Source organism: Aythya fuligula, chromosome 6 (genome assembly GCF_009819795.1).
Source record: "Aythya fuligula isolate bAytFul2 chromosome 6, bAytFul2.pri, whole genome shotgun sequence".
NCBI lineage: Eukaryota > Metazoa > Chordata > Aves > Anseriformes > Anatidae > Aythya > Aythya fuligula.
In genome coordinates, this window is record NC_045564.1 from 34,931,652 (window position 1) to 34,955,558 (window position 23,907).

General features: G+C 38.0%; 1 protein-coding gene across 6 annotated transcripts in view; it reads left to right on the forward strand.

Annotated features, from left to right (window-relative positions):
* KYNU (kynureninase) overlaps positions 1-23,907 on the forward strand; it is a 156,266-nt gene that overhangs the window by 128,819 nt on the left and 3,540 nt on the right. For all 6 annotated transcript variants that reach the window (XM_032190184.1, XM_032190186.1, XM_032190183.1 and 3 more), the window contains 4 exons: positions 2,712-2,810; positions 3,535-3,608; positions 20,722-20,774; positions 22,268-22,353. In XM_032190184.1, the coding sequence (XP_032046075.1) occupies positions 2,712-2,810; positions 3,535-3,608; positions 20,722-20,774; positions 22,268-22,353 (312 nt within the window). The remainder of the gene's footprint in view (positions 1-2,711; positions 2,811-3,534; positions 3,609-20,721; positions 20,775-22,267; positions 22,354-23,907) is intronic.

The following is a 23,907-nucleotide window of genomic DNA, read 5'->3' on the forward strand; positions in this document are numbered from 1 at the left end:
GGTCTGGAAAATGTCCTAGGATTCTTGAGGTCAATCATTTATGAATTAAGTTACTGATTTCCTTTTACATTTTTTAAGCCAATTTCCTAAGTTCTCTATGTATGTTAAGATTCCTTCCAGAGTGAAAGCTCTGCACATAGACAGCTTCATTAAGTCATTAAATATTAAATGAACTAAATTAAGCTTGAAAAATTACCTCAGGCTATTTTTCCATCTTAGGTCTCTCAGATAAATCAAAATTACAGTGTATTGTGTGAGAGACTCATCAGCACGCTCAAGAGGATGTAACAGTTTTCCTTGTTTCATATTTTTGTGCTTGCTGGAGAGGATGGAGGGGGCTGAATATTTTTATTCTTCTGTCAGTGAAGAAATGGCTGGCTTCTAGGAGACTCTAACTCTCAAATACAATTTTAATTTCATAAGTTATATTGTACTTTCCACTGTCTCTGTACGTATGTAAAGTATTTTAATCTCTTGAGTCCCAGTAGGAAGAGCTTTAAGATCCTTCATTTTCATTTCTTTTCCTGCCTCTCTCTAAATGTCCCAGCTTTGCTTGTGTGAAGCTGTCATTTCTCTCCCTCTCTCCAAATGTCATTGTCCATGCTGAGTTGTTACCTGCTGGTTATCAGCAGCTACCCAAGACTCTTTGCAGAAATGACTTTTAGATATTAAAATAAAACAGAAGAGGCAGGAGAGAGCACATGTCCTCTTCTTTGCCCATAGCAGATGGAGAGCTCTGTTTTCCCCCAGCTTGGGGAAGCAGTGTTCCCACGCAGCCCCTGTTCTGTGTGGCTTGTGCAGGGAGAGCCGTTTCAGTTTGTTTTACTTTTTTCATGCAATCTGTGTGGCTAAACATTCGCTGTTCAGACAACTCGTGCCAGACGCCTTCCTGGGAAAGCAAAGCACTAACATCCTTTTGCAGATGATGACTTGAATAAAACACGAGTGGGCTTTTCTGTAGTGATGCGGAAAACCTGTCTGCACCAAAGATTTTCAGGCTCATTAAGTTTAACAGTGCTCTGTTGGATTTATCAAGTAATTTCAAAGCAGTGGGGAGCTGCTAAAATGTCTCAAATATATCCCCCAGGTGGCATGTTGGTGGCTGTCCTGTTTGAGGGCTCCAAGTGCATGGTGTTGGTGCAAGACAACCCTTGCCAGCCAGTGTCAATGTCCTTCACTCCTACAACAAACCATTGTTTTTTGTTTGTTTTAATTTTGATAATGTGCTGCCAGATGCATATGTTCTCCAAGACTCCTAATGCATTACAGTTTTCCTGTTTTCCATTGAATCCAGGGAATCTCTTGTATCAGTTTTCTAAAAAGTTTGTGTGGTACATATGTATGAAGGTAAATCTGGAAAACTGATGTGTTGAACCTAAGTTAGTGTCTTAAACTTTTTATTCAGTACCAGGTTGGCTTTAGTAGCTTATTTCTCTGAACCAAAGCCATTTCATCTCTGGATGTGAGCATTCCCATGGGCATCCACTGTGCTTCAGCTTCACCATTTCTGTTGATTTGTCTTAACTTGTTCCTCAGGGTCTCCATGAGGACAAAAGCATAGAGGGTATGAAGGCTGGAATATTTATTTGAACTTTGGTTCTGTTTAATAGCAAATGTTTATATTGTGCAACTTCTACAGCAGAGAGTTTTCTTCCCATCACTTTGGGGAGTGAATTCTCAAGCAAACTTCACTAATGCTTCCACTAGAATTAGTGTCACATCTTAAAATGCTGCTTAATTCAAATCGTTAACTATCTTATATGGAAGATTGAATATACTGAAGTATTGTTTAAATAATTTAGCTCAGACTCCCTTCGTGCAAGAAACAGCAAGAGATTCTTTAAAAAAAAAAAAATAATCAAAAAAAAAATATTTTATTATCAGATGCTGTTTTTTTCTGAAGCCTGGGCTCTCACTCTTATTCCTACCATGCTGTTTGCAAGCTGACTGTTTGTGATTTTAAAGCAAAATGCAAAATAACATTTTATTTGTAGTCCAGGCACAAAAGGCAGTTTCATTTCTCTGGCCTTAAATAAACAGCAAAGATATGAATACATTTTTAGTTTAAAAAATGCTGCCATCCAGTGGCAATCTTGTGTGTAAAACTGCTACTTTGTGATCTCTGCCTCTGTGGTGCTTAATTTTTTTAGTGCCCTGCACAAGGTGTGGCTACTAAAAAAAGGAACCCCTTTTAATGGAGAAAAGGCAATGTATCTTAAAATTTTAGGGACAAATACAAAAATCTTTAAAAGTCCATGTTTTGCATAGGATGTTGATGCTCAGAGTTTGGAAACTGGGGACAGGGGGAACCTTAAGCGTAAGTACAGAATAAAATTAAATGTTAATATATGAATAGCGTTGATATGCATATTACTTTTTTTCTGGCTAGGACTTATAATGTAACACAATTTATTGAAATAATGTCTTCATTCTAAATACTTATTTCAAGTAATTCCACTTTACTGCATGAGAAAATCTTGGGAATCTAAATCATATGCAAGTGTCCTTGAAGACAAGGCCATGAAACGATTCATGATTCTAAACTTTAGTTATGGACTAGAAACCATGTTTCTAGTTATAATTAATAACAGATGGAGTCAATAACATACCTGACTAGAGAACAATGTGTACAGCTCTAAATATACTTTTTCGAAATAATTTTAGTAATGATTATCTTCGTAAGTAGCATATTAAATATCTCTTTCCTGCAGGGTTGCTTTGTTGGATTTGACCTGGCTCATGCTGTTGGGAACGTAGATCTTCATTTGCATGACTGGGGAGTAGATTTTGCCTGCTGGTGCTCCTACAAGGTAAAACAAACTCATTATTTGAGATTCTCTGGGATCTCATTTATGTGATGGGTCACCAAACAGGTAAGATGAAAAGAGCTGAGCTGTTGATCGAGGCTTGGGCTGAATGTTGCTGGTTCAAGGAAAGAGATGGGCACTGGCTTTAGAAGTGGTTTTCTTACAAGAAGTTACAAAAGATAATAGTGGTAATTTTTTGTTTGACCTGTAAAGTAATGTGTGTATTAGTGGGTGGTTGAACATCTGCTGTGATAATCATACTGATCTGTGGTCACAGCATTCAAGGCTTTCCTCTTACCACATGGAGAAAATCTTGTAGTTATGCCATTTTTATAAATGGCCCCTAAATATGAAAACATCTTTGTCTAAACACAATTTTAGATCATACAATATCTTTTTTTTTTTCAATTTGTTTTGAGATTAAGAAACAATAGGCACTGTTTGGCGAATTGTTTGGCATATATATATCGTGATATAAGATTGCTTTAGCCTTTTTTCTGCTAAACTTCAAATATCATATGTAAACCAAGAATATTTGCAGAACTACTCTGTGAAAATCCATCTGCTTCTACCTACATTAACACTTTGAGACAGATGCTAAGATCTCCAGTTAGAAACAATGAGAAATATTGAAATTTGTCTGTTTTATAGAGCAGGGTGAGGGAAGAAAAGCTGTTACAGATAACGAGCACAAAAAATGCTTATGTGATGATTTTTTTCTTTACAGTATTTAAATTCTGGAGCAGGAGGCCTAGCTGCTGCCTACATTCATGAGAAGCATTCCCAGAGTATTAAACCAGCGTAAGTTTGTTTCTAAGCACATTCAAAAGGTGCTGTGAAAGTACATAGCAGTCCTAGTCACAGACTAGTTATATGTATGCATGTATATACATATGTTTATATGGACAGATGCAGAAGAAATTCCTTGCTTCAAAGAAAACTCAGACTAATATTTGTTGCTGAGTGTTTGCCTTAGTGAAAATAGTAGTGCAAGTTTAAATAACTTGGTTATCTAATTTTTGTTAGCTCAGAAGGGTTATTTTATGCTAACTTTGCTATATTTTGAAATTGTTAATGTATGTGCTCTCATCTTAAATAATATCCTCCTTGAAGTCTATCTGTTCTAAACTAAGTATAATCATAAAAGAGAATGCTTATAATATTAAAAATAAGTAACCCAAATCATGTCTGCGAGACTGTTTAATGTAAAGAGAATACTTAACAACTTCCTTTAAAAATGGATTTTTTAAAATCATTGAAGTCTCTGGTTGGTGAACAAAATCAAAGACAATTTCAACTCTGTCTAATAGCTCTTTAATACTGGCATGTTTTCATTAAAATTATATCTACCAGTAAAGCTAGGAAGCATTAAGTGGAGATCTGTGTTCTCAAAGACTTCATAATCCATGAAAAGCTGTGCTGAGAACTGAAGTTAGCTGCATTAAAAACAACTACCTGTTATTTAGAATGTTATATGTCTGTACTCGATGTATATTAAGAACAGTAGGATTAGTACTTTTAATGCATTGACAAATGTAAACACATTCTGGCTGTAATCTTTGGAGAAATTGCTGGCACTTGCTTTTATTTTAGCTTGAGGAAGGCAAACTAAATCAGGTTTCAGAGAGAAATAATATTATAATAAGCAGCTTCACTGCACTATTTGCTGGTTTCAGACTGTCTAGACTCCCAGGAGATAACAGAATAACGCTGATAAGTTCTTCTCAGTCACCCATAACAGAAAACTCATTAGGATGACATATGACCTGCTGTGAGCCGATTCAATACTCACATGTGAATGCTGGCAAAATATTCCAAATACAAGGATATTTCTTCTGGAAAGGTATCTGCCACTTGCCCCTTAGGTGCAGCAGTTGGTCTTATGGCCAAACCTCTGGGTCACGGCTGTGGGGAACAGGGAAGATGCTGGGCAGTGGGGAAAAAAAGAGGGCCAGCCAGAAATCACAGAATGATTAATAAGAGGAATGAAAAAGAAACTCAAGGACTTTGAGTATTTCTTTCCCCTTGATGAAATTTTGAAACTTCAGTGAGGGCACTAGCTTGGTATTTTAGGTAAGGGCTTAAATTAGTTTTTCCTGAACTTGCTTCTTCATACATAGTCATTAACTTGTGCATTGAATCTGGATGCTGAATGTCTTAAATACAAATGCCTTTATGAAATAGTTTTGTTTTTCTTCAGCCAGGGACCCAATTAAGGATATATTTTCAAACTTCCTGCGTAGACCCTTTGCATTATTTAATCATAGCTATTTCATATTTCCTGAGGTTTGATAATCGCTCATCAAATTGTTTATAGTTAATATGCCCTGTTTGCATGGCTTTTCTTTCTTTTCCACATCAACCAGCCATTTCAGGTCTCCAGATAAGACAGTGAGACAAAGGAGAATTTGTCTATGTCAAAGTATTCAATTTTATAGCTGATTTAAATGCAGAACAATTTGCTATATGTTGTACAATCAAATAGAGTGGAATTTAACTGCTCTGGAAGTTGCAGCATTTATGTTGTATCTGAAAAAACGTCTTTGGCTGTCTTCTGAATCAAGGATGACACCCAGTGGCCAAACTTCATTTAAAAACAGGAGCACCAAACACAGTGTCTTTGCATCCCAGCCCATATATAAGCAGCTAATTAAATTCCAGTCCGGTTGATAGCCTTTTGTCATATAAACCACCTGAAATATTGTTTTTAACTCACGGTCAGTATTATGCAAGTCACTTTACCCACCTGTATAGATTTCTTTAATTTGTTTCATCCTTCATATTTTCTGCAAGTTATTGACTAGGTAGTTATTTTTATATTGGACTAATATATTGTATTTTAATATAAAAATGTATGTTTTGACCATAATTCAGAGAGGCAAACCTGGAATGTCTGCCAAGTGCCTTTTCCTATTACTTTGCTGGGGCAAAAAGGACTTAGGTGCTTATTGAAAACTAAACAGCTTAATCCAAATTTTTTTATTTAACATCCTCAAGCCCAGCTACTGCCTTTCATCAAAGACACTTGGGATTGTTTTTTTAAAGTTCACTGATGTCCATAAATATGCTTTTTTCCCTCATGCCAAGTCTTGCTAATGTGAATATTGTAAGCAAATGGGTGTTTGTGCTGTAGCTATGCCCAGTTTTAGAAAGAGGGTTCCCCTCCACCTGCTCTCCACAGGTGCTGTTCCATCCAGAGCTGGCTCCCTGGACTATAATACACTCACTTTCTGCTTTTTTTTTCTAATGCACCTAGAGCTGTGCATAGAGATATTAATTTATTAGCCTTATTGCTAGCAACTAGGGCCATTCCAGAACTGGTCTGTGCTCTGAGTCTCTATAGACTGAGATTGTGGCAGCCCCTGTGTTTTGTAGCTCTAAAACAAGTAACCTCAAACCAGCATTATGCAGCCATACCATGTGTCACTTCCCAACAGACAAAAATCAGCACAGATTCCACTTCAATTTATTTATGCACAAGCTCTTTTAAAACCAGAAAATCACCAGTAAGGAAAAAACAGCCCAAGAGTAAACTTTGATCCGTAGGCCTGATGGCCAGAAGATGGAGGCTATGGACAGCACAAGCTCTTCTGCTCTCTTCTGTGTCACTGAAAACATCATCTTCCACTCTGGCTTAGCTAGGTATAGTCCTCTAATTCACTGCAAGGGCCATGGGTCTAAAAGTTACATGTTGTAACCATCCTAATTAATATCTGTACCTGAACATGTGGAGCAGTCCTTCACTAGTCCGCTATCTATCTTTCCACTGCAGTAAAACTGAATCAATCTGACATATAGAGGTCCCATATATCCCTATTCTCTCATGATCTCAGCTCCTTTGAAGTCTCTTTTAATACTCAAATAGCTTTTTTTTAATACCTGTTCTATATATCACAGTGCAATATATTCTTGGCTAATTGTGCTAGAGCAATTTCTCCCAGGGTGGAAACCTGGACAGAGCAGAGCTATGAAAAACTACTGACATGCTTTGGCCAATGGCTGCAGATTGATCCTGTGCCACCAAATTTCCATGTAAATTCCTCTGTGTTACAGAGGGGAAACTTCCAAGAGACAGCACTAAGGTGACAGAGTAATAGTGAAAATCAGCTTGACTCAAGTTTTGGGTTCAAGAACAACCCTTTTTCTGCTGCTAAATTTCTCCATTTGTTAAAAAAAAAAAAAAAAAAAAAAAAAAAAAAAAAAAATTAAAGGTATACAGTAATGTGAAAGGTTGTGAGCACCTAGGATCAATGTCACAGCAGAAGTCAGGTATTCATAGCAGTGTATCTCCAGCTGTAAATGCACAGTGAGTTTAACCCAGCTGTCAGCTGGCGTAAGGGATGATAGGGGACAAACTTACTGAGTCCTGCGATAGGAGAAGAAAAAAGTCCTAGCTGAATCCCTGTAAGAAAAAGTAAGGCACAATTTTAAAAGATGAAAGGGAAATAAATGTATGTAAAGCAGCCAGGAGAATAATAGATAAGCCTTGGCAGAGGATTAAATGAAAGTTGTACACAGTCTAGTGTTTAAAGTAAAAGGATTTATCAAAACTTAACTTTAACACAGACTAGAGCAGGTAGAGTTTAAAAATAAGAAGTTTTGATGTGAAGAAGTGCTGCGTGTGCAGGAAGCAGCTGATGTCCAAATAGCATGTTAGCTTTTGCTATAGGATAAAAAAAAATGTTATCAAAGAAAAAACAAAGGTAACGATTTCATAGTGGCTTGGAGGACAAGGTATCTTCAGACAAATTCTTCATACACCGAGGTGAGATGTCAATTTCTATTAGATCACTTTTCTTTTGGACTTCGTGGTCTCAATGAAAATGCCAGAGCACAAATGGCTTCTTTACTGAGACCTGCATGTGTCTTTGGTACGTGAACTTTTGCACTTGTGTGAGGAAAAAGAAGTAAAGCTGCCCTTGGTTAAAATGTTCCTAGGTATAATAGACTGAGATGGGCCAATTCTCAATGACCCTTGGAGTCTATCGATCTGACTGTTTTAGTATTGAACAGAGCACCCTGGCCTGGCCAAGAAGAGGATCTGGAGAAGCAATATTGAAACTTCCAGGAAGCTGTACAGAATGCAGCAAGGTGGAAAGTCAGTGGTCACAGATGAAAGTGTATATGCTGCTGTGTGCAGGTTTGTCACTGGTCCCAGTGCACTCAAATTGTGGAGTAATGTATAGGCAAGCTATTCGTGGAGCGTAACATGTCCCTGGAGTGCATAAAATATCCTGTATTAAGGTAGAAATGAACTGTTTCTTTGCCAGGGAGATGAGAGCAATTTAGCTCCTTGAGCTAATTTAGAAACCAAAAGTTAAAATCTCCCTTGGGAAAAGACTGTTTAGGAATAAAGGCATTGGCTAATTAGGCTTAATTGCATTGTCTTGGGACAAGTGATTTATTAGGCCAATCTAGACCCATGATGGGCCTGCAGGGGTGTGTTCTTGGATTCACCAACTGAATGGCAAATATCCAAGAGCATTTTTTAACTTTGGAATGAGTCTTTGGGACAAAAAGAGAGGTTAATGTTCATTCACATCTATTTCCATTTTCATCTTTCCAGCTCTGTACGTCCTTTTATGTTGTTTTCATGATTGTCTCCTTGTTCTTTGTCAAACATTTCTCTCTATCTTCCTTCAAATCCTCCCTTGTAATTAAGCTGCATCTTCAAGCAGCCTTGCTTCCTTTCTCATTATTCATAATCTTCTCACTCTCCTCCCTGAAGGTGTTCCATTATGTTGTCATCTTTGTCTTGGGTGGATTTTAAGATCTGTGAGAGAGGAGCTCTCCCCCTTGTAAATTCAAGGGACCATGTACAAATAAATTTGCTGTATATCAAGTCTGCATCTCCTATAGCACAGCCAGAGTGTGTGTGAAAGTAATGTGCTGTTGTCATCACCTTTGTCCTCCCATGCTGCACAATTTACTATAAGTTTTTGAAAACTTAATCTTTACAATGGAGTACATGGAAAATCAGATGTGGTTCCAGTTAAATTTCTCAACTATAGTAATTCTAACAACTATGGTGATGGACTGGTACTCTGCAGACATCAAACACTGAAATAAGCAAAGACAAACAGGCATGTATAACCACTTAGCTTCTGTGATTCATATCTTCTCTCAAATAGTATTTATAGCATTGGTGGTTTTGGCTGCAGACATCTGCAGATAGCTTGCAGGCAGATTTGGGGATTTTATGTATATTTAAATCTTTGCCTGACAACTTGCTCTTTCGTTTGTCCAAAACTCCAACAACAATATGAAAAAATGTCTTTTCAAGCATTTTTCTCAGTCTTTTTTTTGGCTGAGGCTGGTCAAATTCTTGCAGGTCTTTATGCTATTCATTCTCCAGCAATAGTTTATATGGTAGACTTCAGCCAATTCAGTCTTTTGCATCTCTCCTTCTGGACCATGCTGACAGGACATAAACCACTTAGTCTGCTCTGCCATGGCCCCTTCCCACTCCTGCTCTTGGAAGCGAGCAGGAAGTGGCTGTGTTCCTCATGGATGCTATTTCCCATCTGCAGCCTGAAGCTTTTCTCATCAGATGGTGTAAGACACAACTGCTTGAACACATGAAAGGAACCCAACAGGCTTAGGCTGATGGAAAGGTGAATGTAGCCTAGGGGCAGCTCTTACATCCCCGTTAGCTAGCAAGGAAAGGATCCTGGGGCTCTCCTTGGAGTCTCTATGGTTGCTGTGATTTCTTTCTCCCACTTCAAAGAACATGTGTTGTTAGTGGCTTGCTCTTTGTGCCTTGGTTCTCCATTTTGAGACAGGCAGTTTTGAAAGCATTCTGCTGTGCCTTGATTTTAGCAGTAAGGGAAGGCAATGAGTTGGCTTCCTTCCTGCTGAATGAGCTTCCAGAGATGCAGTGCTTGAGTTGGTGTAACACACCTCTGACAAAATGGAAAGAAAACTTCCTTTGCATGCCTTGGATCACAGAAAGATCTCCCCTTAGATCTCCCCTTTTATGCCACTCTTAATCTGTGCGTTTCTATATCCACCTCATGGAACCTTTCTCTCTTAGGGAGGAGAAGTTTATTTTCAATAAAAACATCAAGTAAATCTTCTGTCACTTCCGGTAAAAGCTCTCTTCTGTTCAGAAAAGTGCTGCTAATGCAACCTTGCACTTGGGATTTTCCCCTAGATGGTGATTCACTTCCAGTATTTGATCGTTCTTCACTTTTTGTACCTCAGATTATCATTTGGGGTACTTGCTATAAAGCTCTCTTCCTAAGATTCTAATTTAAAGCTGTACTCTAGATGTGCCCTTAAACATGAGATTTGCTATGTGTTATCTCATTAGCCCACAGTAGGGAATTTGTTTCTAAATCTTCCTTACTGAACATGCTTCAAGATCATGGCGTGTCCCACAAAATTGCTCTAAGCTGGAAGTACCAGCAATAGCCCTTGCACTTCACTTCTGTGCCATTAATACTGTTACCTTTTTATTCACTTGTGTCCCCTGCAATATATTTCTGTAGTTTTCAGACACTGATTCAGATGGGATCTCCTGTGCTGCATGTCCCCTAGAGCTACGTGTGTCTCTCTGCTGGCTGAATACCTCTCTGGCTTTAGCTGCAGCTCTCAGTGCATCTGCACAGCTCCTATTGTGATTCATATCACAAGTGGCACTTGAATCAAACCATAAGCATTTTTAAAGGTAATTGGAAGGTCGTTGCTGAGGTTAAGGAAATAATTCAGCCTCTTTATTTCCTGCGAAGTTGGTATTCTGTGTGTATGCTGGGGGTGAGGGGGATGTTGTGTGTGAAAATGTTTTTGTTTTAAATTTGTGATTGTTTGTTTGTACTGCTTCTGCTCCCCATACTCCTTCTCCTGGCTGAAACTTCTCCCCAGGATGATGTTCTCCCCTGGGCATATGTCTTCACATTTTTCCTTCCTTCTGGTCAATTCCATTTTATCTTCACTATTGCTGTAGGCAAGCTAGATCATTTCTTTTGCCTGCACCCGCCCCCAATACCTTTCATATTAAGTCCAGCAAAGCATGTTCACAGACTGTTGTCCTTTTTTTTTTCTTGTTATCTCCATACACCTCCACTGAGCAAGGAGCTTCATGACACATACTTGCTTTAAGCCATCATGCCTCTTATGTGAAACACATTTTCACAGCCGTTTGGTAAATTCTGGCTATCACATTCATTATTCCTCATTTGCCACTGAAATTGTTGGCAGGGCTTGCTGGCAGTACTTGTCTGCATGGAAATACCAGGGCAGCTACAGCAACAGAGGTTTGGTATGGGCTGTGAGACTCCACACAGAGACTTACACTCACTCAGGTGCCTGATGGGTGGTTTCCTGTGAGATTCTGGGGAGGGATGATATACATCCGTCTTCCCTTTCTCGTAGTTTGAGTCTGCGTGACATCAAACCTGGGAGCTAATCACACTGGTCCAACTGTTTGAGGAACTTGTAGCTACTTTCTGTCCTATGGCATGAAAAAGTTTTTCAACACAAAGAACTTTTTACTCATTTGTGTACAATTTATTGAGCAAAGATTTGATATGTCCCTTACCTAGTCCAGTTGTGAGATTTGGTCAGTGTGTGTTGGTGGTCAGTGTTCTTCATACGGTTTGTCACATGAGAACAAGACCATGCCAGTGGCATCTCACTGTCCTCTGCCATGGGAAGGGCTTGGGGCTCCTGGGACCAATGTTGGACCTTGTATCTTAGGACCTGAAATAGTAGTGTTGTGTGTGCTGCTAAAATAAGGGAAAATGCAGAGTTTTAAGGAAAAGTACCTAAGTCACTTTTCTCACATGTTTTCTGGTGGGTGAAATTTCAGCTTTTTGAGTGGAGACTCTAAATTCTGAAAGCTGCCCATTTCTGTTCTCCTGTAATTTCATGTCTTAGGCTTCAGCTCAATAAAATCAGTTGGAGTTCTCTCCTTCAGTACCGCTTAGTGTCAGCAAATGTTTTGTAACACAATAACACTACTGCTGGGTTCTGTGACAATTCTGATGTTTAAAACTTTGAATTCAATTAGTTCCAGCCACTGACATACATTTTTTTTAAAACTCATCTAATGCAGTTTTTCTCTTTCAGGCAAAGAGCAGAGGTGATAATTCTAACATTTTTAGCTAATGTGGATTCTAGTATGACAAAGGTCTTGCATTAATATTGCGATTGCTATATTCAAAAGCAACAAAGACCCAAGGAAGCATGTCTTCTCAAATCTTAAAATTTTTATATTGTAGTTCAGTCAGACACATATATTATTCAGAAATCTATCTGGATACCATCCCCTCAAAGATTCATTCAAGGGACTGAGGAGACTATAGCTCAGTAAATGCATCATAGTAATCAAAACCAGCAAAGTCTCCTTTAAGTCAGAATTCACATTTAAAAGTACTTCTAGGAAGGACTGTTGCTTTTGTTTCTTGTTTAATTTAATCTATCTGAAACAGAGTAGAAAAAAAATTACTGAATTCTTAAAGAATATAATATGCTTTTTTATCATCATAATATAATTGGGAACTATTCAATACTTTATAAAAATCACTCAGAACTTTATTAATAATCTCTATGAGTAAATTGGCTCCCTGCTTGATTTTTAATTTCTGGTGCTAGGGAGAATATTTGATTTCCCTCTACTAAATGTGCTAACACACTGTTGGCTGTATTCCCCCTTTTCATGTATCTGATATTCCGCTAGTGCAAGTGATATATGAGCACTTTGTGGTAATAGTTGTTCATAAGCTGATTTAACAGTTCTTAATTCAACTTCATTAGCCTTAGAGGGGTTGTTTTTCTGTGAGATTTCTTCCCAGGATTTAATTTAGCCTGCAGTTTTGTCTGCTGCTTGATCATACCTTCCTTTTGCCTGATCACGATGAGTGAAGCTATCCCTCATCACGATCGCCCTAAGGTTTGGTGTGGAGCTGCGTGTGGCCTGGCTGGGCCTTGATCGGATTCACAGCAGTGCAGCCATTTCTCTTCTGCACACCCTTGTTGCTGCACCTTGTTTTCTGCTGTGAAAGTGAGCTCTGTCTACTTCTGTTTTGACCTGCAGGGGTAATACAGAGGGACGTGTTGAAATTGGTGTATTCCCACTTGTGTCAAGTCTAAACGACTAACAAGGAAAAAATCAATTCAAGAAGAGCATGTGCACCTTCTGTCTTCAAATACCTATCAGCTGTAAATCACCTTGTGTTTGATTGACCAAACAGCCTGGGTTTTTCCACCCAAGAGTCTCTCTAATTGTGGCAACGGTAGCATTGAGTTCCCCACCCTGAGTGCTGCCCAGTTAAATTCAGAAAAAAAGAATGACAAAAAAACCTACAGGATTTTGTAACTTCAGCCTTTGCACCTGCACTCTTAAGTGTGATTGTTTAGATTAAGATTTTTTTTCCATGACTTTGATCTTAAAAAAAAAAAAAAAAAGATGCTAGGTAGAAAGTGAACTTAGACTTGTTTTTTACAAGACAAGCCTTAAAGTAGTGAGGAGAAATTGTCTCCACTGTCAGTGGTACCAAAAATACAAGCTATTTAACAGAAGAAAAATGTCACACTATTAGCCTCTAATACAATCATTACTTCGGTCAATACAATCATTATTTTTGGTCCTTTGTTGAAGTAAAAACCTCATTGATATTAAATATGAGAAGTTACTATTTTCACAGTAACAACTTTTCATAAGGAGTGTTTTTTTTCCCCACTGAGTTCTAAGAGACTGGTCCGTTAATAATGTATGGCATTGCTCATAAGTCACATATGCTTAATAATTAGGAAACATTTGTAATGAGTTGAAAAGGGTAAGGGAAAGCATCAGGGTATGTGAAAGTCTGAAACTAGAGAAGACTGAGGCTAATAATTACCTGAGCTTCAAAAAGCTTTTCAAATTCTAACAACAAGTCCTACTTAAAATTACCAAGCATTATGCAGAATAGAATAATGAAAAAAGTTCAATCTTATCAGCTGGGATAGAGTATCTAAATAGATGTAATGGGGTGGGGAGTGGAGGTAACCTTTATAGCTTCTGGAAAGGTTTTCTGAAGGAGACAGAGTTAGGTTTCCAACTATTACTGCAGTCTAACAGGGGCTAGCTGCTAATTCCCCTATTCCCCCATGCAGATCCTGGCCTCTGTGTGTATACTGTGAAATATTCTCCCTAACTGACAGTTTCACAATATATGAAGAATTTCAACTACGCAGGAGGGTTAAAACCTCCGAATTCTGCATCTCTGTGATGAAACTGGGAGTCACTTTACAATTATTCTTCATTTTGATTAAACATAGCCCTCAACACCATACCAAATATAAGTATTTTTCTCCCTTCCAGTGAGCTGTCAGCAGGAGAGCTCTGGGCCAAAGCAGGACCTTGCTGTGGTGCTCAGTATTAAGGGATTGGAGTGCAAGCAAGCAGTTTGGGACAGGCTTCATTAATAAGAATTCATTTCAACAGCATGCAAGCCCTCATTTCAGGTGGTACAAATGTAGAATAACATTGTCCTTCCACGTGAGTTTCAGTTTTTCAGCACATTTGTAAAACATCATGTAGAAATCAGCAATGGAGATATTGATTTATTTTTTTTCTTGGCATAAGTGCCAGTTAGATGACATGGATCAAGAAAAATATTAAATTCTGAACTCAACAGAAACCCAAGACTGGAAACAACTTTTGAGCCTGAGAGGATAATTTGAAGAAAGGCTGGAAGGAGGGGAAAAAGAAAACGGTGGCATCAGCCATTACCTCCAACTCCCCTCTTCCCATCTGTATTTCAAAAAATCCAGTACAAAATTCTCCAAGGAAATCTATTTCTCCATTCTTACACGATCCTCATTACTAAGTATGTGAAAACATGTTAACGAATATATTCTCACCGCTCACCAGAGAGTTAGGGCAGTACTGAGCAACATTTCTAGAGATGAGGGCTTGAGGCATGGAAAGACTAAATGACTCATCCGTGATCAGGCAAGTCTGTGATAGCAAAGAAAATTGAAACTCCTTCTCAAACTCCAGTCAGGGAGCCAAGAATATGCTAAGTGAAGCAATGAGTATTTTTTCTGTTTTCTTTGGGGGGGGATTCTTGCTGTTCTGAATTTTGGCATTGAATCCAAAGAAGGGCAATGATGCTTGTGTGCTTCCAACAAAATTAATGCAATAAAGCTGAAACAAAACAATAATAAAAAAAAAATGCTGTTAGAAAACTGCAATAAAATTAATGCAGACTAGAATGCAAAGATTGTGCCCCAGCTGTAGAGCCTGGGGATCAAGTCTGTGCTCAGAGTTTGCAGGAAACAAGCTACTTTCAGGCTGGCTAAATTTGCATTTGAGGCATCCAGTGCCTGAATCCCATCCAGGTGGCAGGCAGTCTCCTGGCAACAGCAGTGGGGTTGTACCCCATTGAGGTGCAGTGGGTCTGGGAGGGTAGGAGTGCAAAAGCAGCCTTTGCTTCTCTTGCCTGCTCCTAGTTTTCAAATAGTACTTGCAACCTCCTGTTTTTTTTCTAGCTCTGATTTGGCCTAATTAGGCAAAACTTGTAACTCTGTAATGTGTGGCCTATTTTGCTACTCTCTTCCTGTTGTAAGTATTAGGTGGTGTTTTTTTCCATAGTTAATCTACAGGTATTCACTTGATGCCACCAGGAAGCCTACATGAAATTTGTAAAGGAAGCTACCACCAGTTCGCCCATGTCACCCTCATCAGATTTTTATGCTGTCACTCAGAGAAAAAACAGCAGTCTGGTGATGAGTTAGGAGAGATCTTATCAATCCACCTAGGGGAGGAAGATTTTGGGAATGAAGAAGCTTTTCAGTGGTAACCTTTGAAAAGACCTTTGTAAAGAAAAAGCTCTCTAAGAGCTGCAAATACAGAAAAGAGCCAATAGGAGAATCAACACAGAATCAACAATTATGATAAATGTTGTGGAAGTCATGCTGGGAATTCACACTTTGTAAATCTGAGTGAGGTAGCTTTGCAGGGTGATACAAGAGTTTGTTTATATGAGCTTGGCTTCTGGGATTTACTTCTGTCTGAACGTAGCAGCAGTAGGAAATGCTACTGCTCAGGACCTGAGGCCTGTCTACTCTTTCTATCCTTACTGCACTGTGGAGGAATGCACCTCACTATCTTGATCTGAATTTTTGGTCAAGCTCAAGATGTTTCATATATATAGATGTATAGCATATTATGGAATACTTTTGGTCTTTGGGAGTTGGCCATGGAATTTATTTTATTTTTTTCATGTGCTTTTTGAAACATGAAAGCTGGGCAGAGCCAAACTCTGGATGTGGCACTAGTGGCATGGTACATTGTAATTTTCTCCTAGGTCATCACCACGATCAAGGCCAGATGTAATTTGTTCCCAGCTTCTGGCTAGACCCAGCCTGCAGACTTCTTGTTTTTCTTTTCCAATCTAATTCTAATGACTTTATGAGTTGTTTATTTAGCACATTTTCTGCTAATGGAAACGTATAGGAGATATGTGACCTCCATCCATTCTCTATGCCTTGATCCACCCCGGTAGTGTGCTTCTTGGTCTTGTGCTTATATGGTCTTACAAGCCATAAGCACATGCAGTGAATGTAGAAGGGATGTGCCCTTCAGCCAGCCAGTTGTCATGGATGTTTGGGACTGCAGGAAAATGAGTTATCGTTGGCTTTTATATTGCTTTTCCTGCATGAATTTGCCTTTGTAGACAGAGTGTGTCTGTCTCAGTTCTGTGTTGTTTGTGAACTTTTCTTCTAACGATGAGAGCAGGGAAAAGTCTCATGAACTCCTTAACACTGATTCTTACTGATAGATAGAACAGTTGCATAAAAGCTCAAACAATCCTTGCCAGTATCCAGAAGCTTTTACAAAATAAAATGAGGAGTGAATGAAGAGCCTAGTTGCGGCACAGCAGCTGCACCAACCACTTTGCAGACTGTCCCCAAACTGCCTGTTTATGATTTAGCTTAATCCACAGTTTCATAAACATGGAATGGTTTGATGGTATATGCTCCTAATATAGACATCATTGAAGTAACGCAAATACAATTTCTAGACAGCATTGTAACCTGATTATGGAGAGAAAACAAACGGATCCATACACAGTGAAGCCAGCTAGTGTGATACAAAGTACTACTAATTTCACACTGTATTCCTGTTGTAGCACTTTAGCATGCTTTCTCATGGACATAAAATGATTTCTCTCACGATGTAATGACAGGATGCTTCCAGTGCATTGCCCTGGATTGTGCAAGTTGAGCTGCATTAATAGTATTTCCCTGTTTTCCGTGTCGCTACTCAAGAGTTTCTATTTCTTCTTGCTGAGAAGGGAAATGAGACCCATGGTGCTTCAGGCAGTAAATTATAAATGAGTAGCATGATCGTCTGTAACTTCGACACAAAGGTCAAAGGAATTTTTTTTGTATTTTTTCTGTGTTCTTTAACTGGATCGTCTTTGATGTCTACGCTGCACATACATCATGATCATTATATCCCACACTCTTGCATCATTAATGTAACTACAAACGAGATGGCTCAAGTTATGAACAACTAGTGCTTCAGTCTAATGCATACGGATATGAAGGAGGGAAATGAGCTAAATAAAAATACTTATTGAAGAGATTGTTCCCTGGTGTAAATGCGCTTAAAGGGAGTAGGACTAAATGAGAGGGTACTGCTCCTTTCTGGAGTTATTTTCCAACACAGTAAGTCTTTGTTCATTGATTTGTAAAATAAGAGAACATTCTGGGGTAAAATAAAGAATTTGAAAAATCTTCCAGCAATATTTCGTTATATGCCTACTTACTGCATGAAATTTAGCTAGTAACAGCTTTCTTTACATTGTATGTTGTGCATTCAAAAATGATTTCTGTGCATAGACTGGAAAGCTGCAAAATTCCCTGGGAAAGTCTCAGTGCTTTCAAACGATGGAGACATAGGTTTTGTTTGTGGGATACAACAGAGCAATGTGTTAACTTTATTTGAAAAGTTACTCTCTTACAGAATAAGGTTTGTATAGGTATGCTCACTCCACAAAAACCCCTCAGCTCTTCTGGTGCTAACTTACTCTCCTTTTTGACACGCCAACAGTGGCATGTCAATTTTTGATGTCAGATGGAGAGAGGTTTGCTGCAGAAGCACTTCAGGAGCACCTGGGTACCTGGGACAGGTGACCAGATGTTATCCTGGCACACACCGTGAGCGAGACACTGCTGGGACAGCCATTTTGATTGAAACTAGATGAAACTAGACAAGTGCTAAGTTTAGATACATCTGCAAATAAGGGGTAGTGGCTGGTAAAACGTTATTATAGTGGAATGATTGCAAAATGAGTCTCTTTTCCCCCCAGATGCACTAATTTTTAATATACTTCACAAAATGGGTTTTATTTGCAATGAAAATATTTTAACTCTGGAGTCCAGTTACCAAAAAGTCCAAGGTGTTTTAAATACAAGAGCATTGCAGGAAGCTTTTAAGATCCTTCCAAACCATTTTGCAAATATTATGGTTTGGAATTCCAGATCAATTTAGATCTTGGAGTCTTTGTTTTTTGCAGCAAGAATAATCAAAATGGTGACTGCATTTCAAAAAAACTCATTTTGCATGCAGAGTAACAACTCTTTAATAAGAAATTTTACTGCAGCATCTTAATGTGCAGTTTTATTGCCTATTATTTTTAGTGAGCATTTTTAAAGCCTTATGTTTGGGGTTTAACACCTTAGCTATTTCCCATCATAACAGGTTGAAATTTGGCATAGCAGTGGCAACCCTCATTTCAAATTTTTCACAGAAAATTATAAACACCAAATTGCTAATTTGTAAAGATTTTTAGATTCCACACTTTGAAGCCTGTCAACTTAAATGTCAAATAATATGACATCCATATGGACCATTAGATCAATGATAGTGTAGGACCAGAGCTGCCTCAAAGTGCACATCCTGTAGTGACACCTTTGAAGTTCTTGAACAGCCAAAAATTAAAATAAAATTAAAAAAAAAAAAAAAAAAGTATGGTAGGAAAGGGCAAGACAGCTAAAACTGTCTTTAAAAAATCCTTCATTTTGTCAGTTTGGAAAAGTTCTGAAACTTCAGTTTCCAAGTTGTAAACATGATGCTGCGGCAGAGGTCTGATTTTAAGCCAGCTTCAGAGTTAGCATGTTTTGAACTCTAGAAGCACAACCAGAGTGCTTCTTATTGGGTTTTATTGGGGCAATATTCTGCTTGATGTTAATTTTATCTTTAACTGTAGGATGTAGTCCAAATAGAACATATTATTTTTCTCTCCTTGTTACCAAGTAATAGTCCAAATGTATTTCACATGTTCTTCTGTTTAAAACTTTTGGCGTTCATGTATTGTGTCACTGATATTAGTAGTATGTTGTAATAACATATAGTATTTAGAGTCTACAGTGAAATGTCCTATGGATATTATACACTGCATATTAAATATCTGGAATATCTTTTATGATTCACATCATCAGTAACTGAGTCACTTGGGCAGAAGCTGCAATATATTTTATATTGGGCATATTCATTTTGGCAATATAATATCTCATTTGAAATGAATGTATATTGCACTATTGATTTTCATGGGTCTTAGAATAGTAAAAGCATCACAACAATAAAAAAAACCATGCTTTTTTGTTTGGATGCAGCACTCAGAGCTGTTCATAGAAGTAAACATAAAACTGAAGTAATACAGAAATATGAAGTACTTTATTTTACACTATGCAGTATTCATAAAACAAGTCTTTAACTCAAATGTGGTCTTCATTCTGTAGAGCTAACCTCTTCTAGGCACACTGCAAAGAAATGTTACTGCTTTAGAGAGGCAATGCCTTTCTATTTCCTTGTTTACTTCCAGAAAGGCTGATCTAATATGAGTTTTACTTATAGTTTTTTTCTGTTAGAAATTTTGAACACTTGCCAGGGTTCATTCCTAACAGCTCTGCTACCCAGCATAGAGAAAACTGAGTGAAAGCTTTGAGAGAAATGTCTGTATGTCCATCCCTGGCAATTTTAGATGGTCAGAAAGGCATCAGAGGTGGCAGCTTCCTAATATTGTAATAGTATTGATGTATGGGAAATTTCAAGTAATACTGACGTGATTAGTCACTGATATTACCATCTAAGAAGTACAATATCAAATGGAGATGGGAAGAGAAAATCCTTGGATTTGCAATATTGACTTCATCTGCAGCATGGGGAGCTTCAGTGCCCTGGACACCGGGAGTTTCAGTGCATCCAGCTGCTTCAGAAAACCATTTGTAGTGATATCCTTGAATGTATTTTTCAAAAAAAAAAAAAAAAAAAATTAAAATATTAATAATCTAATGCCACCTTAATTTAAAAGCTTGGATAAATGATATTCAAAGTAAATTTTTTTTTTCTCCCCTGGAGATGATCTAAAAAGTCTTATTTTTTGGATTAAGTTGGTTCATTTTTCATTTTAAATAATCTTTTTTGAATAATATGCTCAGTTCAAGAGAAGAAAAGTTTATTCCAGGGCTCACATTGTAAGGTAAAAGCAATGCCTGCACAAACTTCCTACTGAGCCCCTGTTGGCCGTCTGCTGCCCATCACTCACCTTTGCTTGGTGGGACGAAGTCAGATTTTATAGCACCTTTTAAGTTCCAATGTTCATTAAAGTAGGTTTAAGGAGGTTAAGCTTAATGCTTTGGAACAAAACAGAGGAAATATTTCTGTTCTATTTTTCATTTTGTAAAATGAATTCAGACAAAAAGGGTATTGTCAGGAATCAATAGTTAATTTGAAAGATGTGGTACATTTTATCATTCGTTGTTAAAGAGAAATTTCTAGACAATAAAATTATGTTTTTAGTTTTTCCTATTTATAGAATGTATTGTGTTTTTATGCTGTTGTTGGAATTATAATGTATTATTAGAAATATATTTCTTAAGCCTTAGATTGCTAATCATTTACTTTGCAAAATTTTAGGTTAATTGGCTGGTGGGGTCATGACTTCAAAACACGATTCCTCATGGAAAACAGTATGTACTTTTACACTTTCATTTACCTGATTTGACATATTTATATACAGCCAGCATAGTTTTTACAGAAGTTTGAGTAGGAAGGATAGACCTTTGTGCTTTCATGCTTACATTAAAGATATTAACCTAAACTCATCCTAAATATGTAATAGAGTGGCGTCAGTAAAAATAAATGGAATAAATTAGGTCTCTGAGCATATGGGTCTGACTGTCTGTTTCCAGACATTTTGCTGACAAGATGCAGTTGTAGACTATGGATGGAAGTTTTGAATCTTTTTAAACTCATAAGCTCTGAGGAGTGAGATTCTGTTATTCACATGGGTAAACGTGAATCTTAGATATCTTACTTTGGGATTAGTTCCACTGGAATTAATACGAAATGGTAAAAGCGCCTGACATAAGTTGTGCAATAGCTCTTGTGTTTCAGCATCTTTAAATCCTTTGCACTAATGATGGAGGGAATATAAGACAAAACCAAACCTGCTCTGAAATAAACTCAGTATTTATTGTCCCAAAGCACAATAAGAGATGAGGACTGTTTTCTAAATCTGCCAGCTATAATCTTCCTCTCCTTTTAAAGATATGGCAGAGAGACAACCCTGAGGGATCAGGAGGAAGAAAGGATCTTTTTGTTTTGATCAGTTGTTTTGGTTTCAGTATATTTATAATTTTCTGTGGCAGCCCCTACTGATGTGACTTTGGCTGGTGAACACCTCTCTAATAGTTTGTGTGGTCTTTGTTTTCTGACCACATGTAAGAGTGGCTTTATGGAACCTCAGAAGGGGACAGAAATTACCTTGAAATACTGTTTGAAGAAGAAGAATGTTGCTTATTCATTTCCACAGACAGTTGCGAGGCAGAAGTTGGGCAATAATCATTATAAAATTAGCCAGTCTGCTGTGCATGAAGAGCATTTCCTCCACAGCATCCTCTTGCTCTGGTGCTGAAGCATGAAATATAAATGATGACACAGAACTTACAGCAAAGCTTTATGGCTTTATTAAATGGATTTTGTGAAATTTCACAGCCTAAAGTCTATGCAACTTCGATACGTGGCCTGAAGCTACACTTAGCTGCATATGCAGTCTCCCACGTGTCTCGTCAGTTTAATAAAGTCAAGGAACGTGATTCCCTGATCATGCACCGTGGCTTCTCATGAGCATGCCTCTGCTGACTTGGAATTTCTCTGGTTTATGCCAGTGGTAAAAGAGATTCAAGTGTAAAGGTGGTTTTAACACACACCATTTAAACAAATTAATTGCAGTTCTCTAGTTCCCATGAAGCCACTAATGAGGTCTTTCGCTGGATAAAATTGGGCTTCTCTCAAAGTTAAAAGTATTAGCTGTGAATAGATTACTATTTCCTTTTAATGAGTGATTCCTACAGGCCACGTTAGTGAAATATTTTATTGCATGAGGATGGACTTCAAGATAAGGTCTGATCCATTAAAAGGAAGAAATCAAAAACACTAATATAAGTTATTCATTTTCCAGAATTACAACTAAGCGAAGGAATTAATGGATTTCGGTTATCAAATCCTCCAATTTTACTGGTCTGTGCTCTGCAAGCTAGTTTAGAGGTAAGTAATTGCTTTATTTTGAGCCTGAATTAAGAGTATAAAAAGTTAAAAAAAATGTTATGGATTTTATTGCTGTGTCCCTTAAAAATAAATAAAATCCATAAAAGATAAAAAGCCAAAGGAATGAAAACAACAACAAAAAAAAACAACACAAGAAACCAAGACTTGTAAAATCGAACTCATTCTTTTACTGTTCTCACAAATTTTGCTGTCATATTTAGGATCCATAAAGTGTGCATCTTCAGCTTTTGGACAGAGCTCAGCATTGGGCTTTTAGAGGCTCAATGCAAAGGGCAGCTTTTCCAATACAGACATTCAGAGCTTGCCTCTCTGCAACTTGTGTGAAGGACACTGATAGAGACTTTCCTAGGAAGGAATTGTGTAACTCTGGAAGGCTGCATGGAGAGTTGCTTCTACTTGTATTTCCCTGTGCCAAACAGACGAGCATTTTTTTTTTATGAAAAAGCAGATGGGGCTACTGGGTGTTCTCGAGTCCAACAGAACTGATGTGAATGTCATCCACTGTAGTCCCTTCCATCACAAACAGAAAAGACAAAGACTGTCTGTTAATGCTTCCTAAAAGGACAATTCATGAATGTGCTGTGGATCTGGACTTTTGCCTTTCATCTCTTCGTTAGTTTTCTGGTGACCACAGGCGCAGAGCCTCACATGTATCCAGGCATAGAGTTTCTCTTATGGGTGGTTCACACCTGAAATGCTGGACTTCTGGTATTTGGGGATGAAAATGATGGTTGTACACAGACCTCCCTGTAGTAATTTTTTTCCTAAGCTGCTTTTCAAGCCAGCCTTGGTTAGCGTGGTTTTGCAGCAGCATAATGAGAGGAATTTATTTCTGCCAGCATTCCATTAATGTTAGTGTAACAGCAAAGCTGATGCTGGTACAAAGAGCAATGTCTGTACACTGTACATCCCTCTTCTTTATTTACTGAAAAAACAGTATTTTAAGCAAACAAAGTTAGAAAATTGCCAATTGTGCTCTCACCAGCTTACATGCAATGCTGAAGGACTGCAAAGGGCACAGCAATGTGTCTTATTCTGCCTGACAATTTATTTTGTTAGTCCTTAAACATTCAATATATTTTTAAACTTTATGTGACCTTCGAGATAAGCTGAAAGCTATTCTGCTATGACCCAGATTGTTAGTGCTCCAGTTTGTGCGGGTTGATGTCATTTAGCCCACTGCAGGGAGCCTCAAACAATGAGGGCTGAGCAGTTTCCATCGCCTCCCCTTTCCATGCCTGCATTACCTTTTGGCACAGCCAGGATTTCCCAGTGCTAATTGCTCTAATACAGTGGGAAACAAAATAGTTTTCATGTCTGGCAAGAGATGGCTAGTGAAATTGCATGCCACCTTCACTGGGACACATTAAACAGAAGGCAGTGTTTCCAATGGAAACAATGAAAACTGCAAGTGTTAATGCATGTTATTCCTCAATAATGCTTAAAGTGACTGTTATGGCAGTAGCTGCTCCCTTTTATGGAAAAAAGGGGAGCGCTCTACAGCCCCATTTAAAAGATCTTTTTCCCAAATTT